The 6,162-nt window shown below is 29.7% G+C and overlaps 1 protein-coding gene across 2 annotated transcripts; it reads right to left on the bottom strand.

The window, feature by feature from the left end:
- Positions 1–860: 860 nt before the first annotated feature.
- LOC129881389 (uncharacterized) lies at positions 861–5,490 on the bottom strand. 2 transcript variants are annotated; one of them, XR_008765572.1, is made up of 3 exons: positions 5,141–5,490; positions 2,532–2,825; positions 861–1,723 (listed from the first exon to the last, which is right to left on the bottom strand). XR_008765572.1 is itself a non-coding variant. In XM_055955598.1 (2 exons), exons 1-2 carry the CDS (start codon positions 5,462–5,464, stop codon positions 2,679–2,681), a joined length of 471 nt encoding a protein of 156 aa, XP_055811573.1. In that variant the 5' UTR covers positions 5,465–5,490; the 3' UTR covers positions 2,356–2,678. The 2 variants fall into 2 exon arrangements, 1 of the variants encoding a protein (XP_055811573.1); XM_055955598.1 differs by lacking the exon at positions 861–1,723 and having other exon boundaries at positions 2,356–2,825.
- Between the last annotated feature and the right edge of the window lie 672 nt (positions 5,491–6,162).

The following is a 6,162-nucleotide window of genomic DNA, read 5'->3' as shown; positions in this document are numbered from 1 at the left end:
GGTCAATTTAATATCTACCATGAAGTTACATTTCATTGTCTTATTTTATTTTTTTGGCAAGCATTTCATTGTCTTATTATATACTTAGCAATCCCTCTGACTCAATCAACTAGTATTAGGTATGCACCTATTAATAATTTAAATTTGATTGAGTTAAACTTTTACAATTCGTAATGTTAAATATATTATACTTTTAAAATTGTAAATTCAAAATACAATGGTCGTTAAAATTTTCGTGTTGTTTTTGTTTAACCATTTGATATTCATAGTATGCTCATTCAATTTATCTAGAATTACAAAGCTTAATATTTAATTAAGAGAGAATCGCTTTTTATCAAGAATTTTGGTGTTTTTTGTTTGGAGGGTACCCTCGAAAACAAATCTAGTGGAAACAAGGTGGGATCGGTATCTCAAAAGATTAGAGCATGTGCCTACGAACTGATAGTATTGGGAGTTCAAATCCGGTCCAAAATAGATCTTTCCCTTTGAAGTAGAAATATCATGAGCGGGATTCATTCCAAGGTTCAAACTGAATACCACTGATTAAGAGTGTAAAAATCTCATTCATCACATCATATTTTTTATAAAAAATTTCAGTGCAACAACAACAACAACAAACCCAGTATAATCCCACAATGTGGGGTTTGAGGAGGATAGAGTGTACGCAGACCTAACCCCTACCTTGAAAGGTAGGACGATTGTTTTCGAAAGACTCTCGGCTTTAAGAGAGGAAAACAAGATAAAAAGTCAGATAAGGACAAACATATCAAAAACAAGATGAAAACAAGGAATAACAAAAAAATAATGAGAAAGTCATGATAGAATAGTACGGGAAGAAGGAAACATTAACTACTATAAATAAATAAGATAAGATAAGATAAATAAGATAGTCAAAGTACAACGGCGCCACAACTATAAACAACAATACAATGCAGAAGTCAAATGGCAATAAACAATGAGCAAAACTACAACTACTATGGTGCAAAGGATGAATCACCTAACCTTTTATCCTAATCTGAGTCCTCCACAAAGGAAATTATAGTGAGCTAATGTGCCTACTAATATGGTAGAATAACGAGACTATGTACTAGCCTTCTATCCTAATGTGGGTCTTCCACACACTCCTATCTAAGGTCATGTCCTCGGTAAGCTGTAACTGCGTCATGTCTTGTCTAATCACCTCTCCCCAATATTTCTTCGGCCTACCCCTACCTCTTCTGAAACCATCCATGGCCAACCTCTCACACCTCCCCACTGGGGCATCTGTGTCTCTCCTCTTCACATGCCCAAATCATCTAAGTCACATTTTCCGCATCTTGTCTTCCACCGAGGCCACTCCTACCTTGTCCCGAATAGCCTTATTTCTAATCCTGTCGCTCCTGGTATGCCCACACATCCATATCAACATTCTCATCTCGACTAATTTCATCTTTTGAACGTGAGAGACCTTAATTGGCCAATACTCCGCCCCATATAACATAGCCGATCTAACAACCACTTTGTAGAACTTGCCCTTAAGTTGTGGTGACACCTTCTTGTCACAGAGCACTCCGGAAGCGAGCCTCTATTTCATCCACCCTGCCCCAATACGATGTGTGACATCGTCGTCAATCTCCCCGTTGTCTTCCATGATAGACCCAAGGTACTTGAAACTACCTTTCTTTTGGATGGCTTGGTCACCAAGCCTAACTTCCGCGCCAACCTTCTGGGGTGTCTCACTGAACTGTCGTTCACACATATATAAGTTTATATCAAAAATATTGAATTCGATTGATCTGTTAGATAATAAGGTATATTTTTATGCACCCTCATTATTTGGGGAATAAAATGAAGAGAGATTATATATAAGAGTTCCCCCAATTAACAAGAAGCAAAACATAGCAATGGCAAAAAGCAACCAAAAACCTCATGCAATAGTAATTCCATGCCCATTTCAAGGCCACATAAATTCTAGCATTCACCTTTCACTAAAACTTGCAACAAAAGGCTTTACTATAACATTTATCAACAAACTAATAGAAAGTTGGTGGTTGATGATTGGAAAGTTGGGATTAACCTTTGTGATAATTATAATATTAATAATAAATCAATTATCACAAAGGAGGAAGTAGCAAAAAAGTTTAATTTTCTTATGAGTGAAGAAAATTCAAAAGATTTGAGGAAGGTTATCAAGGAAGTGAAAAAGACTACGGAAATTGCATTATTAGCCAATAGAAGTTCAGAGAAAAACTTTGATTGTTTGTTGAGGATGTAATGGCCAAAACAAAAAGATAAAATATTTTTTGTGTTTTTGACCCTTTTAAACTTTCACAATATATTAAAAGAAAAAAGCCAAAGAGACTGCAAATGAAGATTAATAAATCTTATAGTGGGTACAAATAAGTTTCAAAAAGAAAAAAAAAGAAGATGAATCCTATAAACCCTAAAGAACTAAAAAAAAGCTCACCTAAAATCTCAGGTTGTTTAGTTAATTAATGTCTATAATGACAGCTTGATTTTATTAATGACTTTGATATTAAAATCTACAATACCTTAGGACTAAGGACGATTCATCCTCCTAACTCTTTCCGCTTTTCTCAGATATATAAATTATAGGGCAGTCCGGTGCACTTAAACTCTTGTTATGCGCAGAATCCGGGAAAGGTCCCAAATATACAAATTATAATATGAGTAATTAATTAATGACTTGAAAATATGGAAGAGCAAAATTGAGATAACATCTTAGCCATATGGAACCAAAAATCGCCACAACCATTTTCCCCATTGGAGCTGCTGCTTATTTCCTGTTGAAATTTGGCATTTTTCTTGGTTTCACATGAAGATTTCTGCATTTCCAAGAAAACAAGATTAAAGAAAGAAATTTTAAAAAATCAACATTGTTATTTTCTCGTCTTAAAACAAAGTATCATTTTAGCCAAAAAAAATTATATGCTAAAATAAGTGTTGCTTTAGAAATTCAAGATAAAAAATAATAATTAATTCAACTACATCCTCGTATTAAAGAACTACTCTCTCTATTCCATATTAACTGAATTTCTAGAGTTTTTTCATTATTCAAAATAGTTGAATTGTTCAACGTTCAAAAGAAATGTTTGAATTTTTTTCCATGTTTACCCTTTGCATTAATGAAGTTTTATAATTTTTTAGGAGTTAAACTACACTACTTACAAAGTTATACTCCAATAAAGGACTATTTATATTTATAATTTCACATTTAATCATCTTTATGGAGCTGATTAAACAAAAGTATAATAGAGGAAAAAATGATTAAAATTTTGTTTTTGAATGCTTTTCTTAAAATGTGTACATTATCTTGGAAATTCAGTTAATATGAAATAGAGGGAGTACTACTTATTAATAATGTTCAATTTTCATGAAACTTAGTAAATTATTCTTTATATTTATTATTTTTTCTACTAGGCATAAAATGAGCTAAAACAATATTTATTTTAGAATGGAATGAATAATTCAGTAGTTCTCCCTTCGTTTACATTTACTTATTTATTATATTAATAATATATTTTTGAAGCGTACAAAATTAAAACTGTACAAATAAAAATAATAAGTGATTCCCAAGGAGTTGATTTAGTCAAATTTCCAAATTCCAACGTTGAGGAATTTAAAATTTAAGCAACCCCAAAACAAGATATTTCTCAATTAAAAATTGAAATCAGCTGAAGTTCATTGATGTATGATTATATTATTCGAATTCTCTGAAAATATTATTATATTCGTATTGTAATTATTTAAAAGTGCATTACTTTTGAATCAACCTGCACATTGTTGATGATAATTTTAAGAGTTCGATCATTTTAAAATAAGTAATATTTTTAGCTTGAGCATTTCATAAAGAAAGCTACTCATTTCAAAAGTAAAATAGATTTTTACTAATTTATCCTTGATAAATACTTTTAAGAAAAACGTAATTTCTTAGTTATGAAAAATAAAACTTCTCACTATTTCAATCAAATACAAGTCATATACATGAGGTTCAATGTCAAAATCAAGATAAATTGCACTTTTAGAATTTTAAAGATATATATTAGAAAATTAACATATGGGAAGACAAAATAAGAAAAAGAAGAAAAAAACAAGCAATTAATTAACTAGATAAGATATGCGATAAGTGGGTCACATACTGCAACATATTCAGCTGTCAATTTATCTTTTGAATTCTATCAATTAATTTCTGAATTCAAAATTAAATTCTCAACAAAGTTGGTAAAATGACAAATTTCCCAAATAAAAAAGGAGGCCAATAATATTTTAGTATTTCAATTATTGATAAATTATTTTTCCACTTATTGCGATATCTGATTAAAAGTATTTTACCTTCAATTACTTAAAATATACAGTTTTAATTTCTTTGTTGATGAATATTCACCCAATTTATCATAATTATTAACTGTTTGACTACTTAGTTACTCATATATTATTATATTAAATTTAATTATTACTTCATATTTTATAGTAAGATAATTTTAAAATAATCCAAATATAACATACAACTACATAAAATAACTAAAAACATATATTTTAATTAATTGAATACCAAATATGTTTCCACAAATATCACAAAAACTACAATAAAAGATCATGAATAATTGAGAGACCAAAGATGCAAATATCTTTAAGAAAAATGGTTCATAGCACTTTTTGGTCCCTCATTTACTAATAGTTTTAGTTTTGAATATTATCAGACTAAATATAGTAAATCCTTAATTATTCAAAATGTGTTTTTTAATCTCTTTGCTCATAAAGATTCACAAAATTTAGCATAATTATCAATTGCTTTACTATTTAATTACTACTATTACTCTACGTTACAATAATAAATTTAGTGTGATCTTATAAAGTTGAATCTGAGAATAGAAACTACGCAGACCTTATCACTATCTTAGAGATAAAGAAATTATTTTCCATAGTCATAGCAAAATACTACAAACAACCTGACAAATCATTCTAATCCATAGTCATAATTAAATAATTCAACACAACAGTACAATTCAATTAACTAAAAAGTTAAATATGCTCTATCACGGATTAAAATGAAAATTATTCATAATTGAAGGACTAAAATTGTAATTTTTCTAAAAAAATGAGCTCGAGAAAAAAGAAAAAAGAAATCGAAAAGACATACCGATTGATGATGAAGATGATGATGAGGGGGTTCAGCAAGAAGAGTGACAGTAACAATAGAGCCATCTCTCAAATTATAATAAGATAATAAATAATCACTTTTCATTTTAATTGATTTGTAATAAAGTGATATATAATTATCATTATCTCCCCATGCTTTTTTAATCAATTTCTCCAAATCTTTCACTTTATCTGCTTCTCTAACCTCTATATACATCTCCGACGTCGGAGATTTCACGTTTATTGTCAATTTTCCTTCTCCGATCGCCGGAATTTTCACTCTCAGAGATCGATTTGTTGATGAAGAAGAAGAAGAAGAATACATTTTTTTAATTTTTTTTTTTTGCTTACTACCTCTCCTTTTTGTCTTTTAAGTTAGGTTACTTTATTAATTGGTCCCCCCACACCCCGCCCTACCTTCGCCCTCTCACGAATTTGATTGAGCATGAAATTTAAAATAAAAATTATGTTATTAAGGGATTGATTGGTTAAGGAAGAAGTTATTTTATTTTTAATGTGAGATTAAAATAATATTATAATTTCGAAATAAGTTATTTTATGATTTTATTCTAATTAAATATGAAAATTGAGATAAATTCATCTCAAGATTAATTTCAATTGGGTTATTCTATTTTACTTCTTAGAAAGAAAAGAACTTAAATTCTTTTTTCGGGGGAGACAGAATCGTCCCTTCTATTGAGAGAATCAGGGCCAATCTTTTAAGTTGTTTAAGTAGATTGGGTTGTAATCATTTACAATTTATTAAATATAAATTTGTAGAATGGTTCAATTTATATTAAATTCAAGATATATTAGTCCAAATAAATATTTTGGATTAATAAAATTGGGTCGATTATTTAAGCCCAATAAATGTGGATTTAATTAAAAACCTAAATCTATTGATTTGGGCTATAAAGATGACTCCACTTTGTTAAGCCCAATATCATCTCATCCTAGAGGCCCAAAATCATGCCACATGTCAAAGTTGGGTGGCAATCCAAGTCAAATTAAATAAGCCACTAG

Source organism: Solanum dulcamara, chromosome 3 (genome assembly GCF_947179165.1).
Source record: "Solanum dulcamara chromosome 3, daSolDulc1.2, whole genome shotgun sequence".
In the NCBI taxonomy this organism is placed as follows: Eukaryota; Viridiplantae; Streptophyta; class Magnoliopsida; order Solanales; family Solanaceae; genus Solanum; species Solanum dulcamara.
This window is presented reverse-complemented; position numbering and strand designations above follow the sequence as displayed.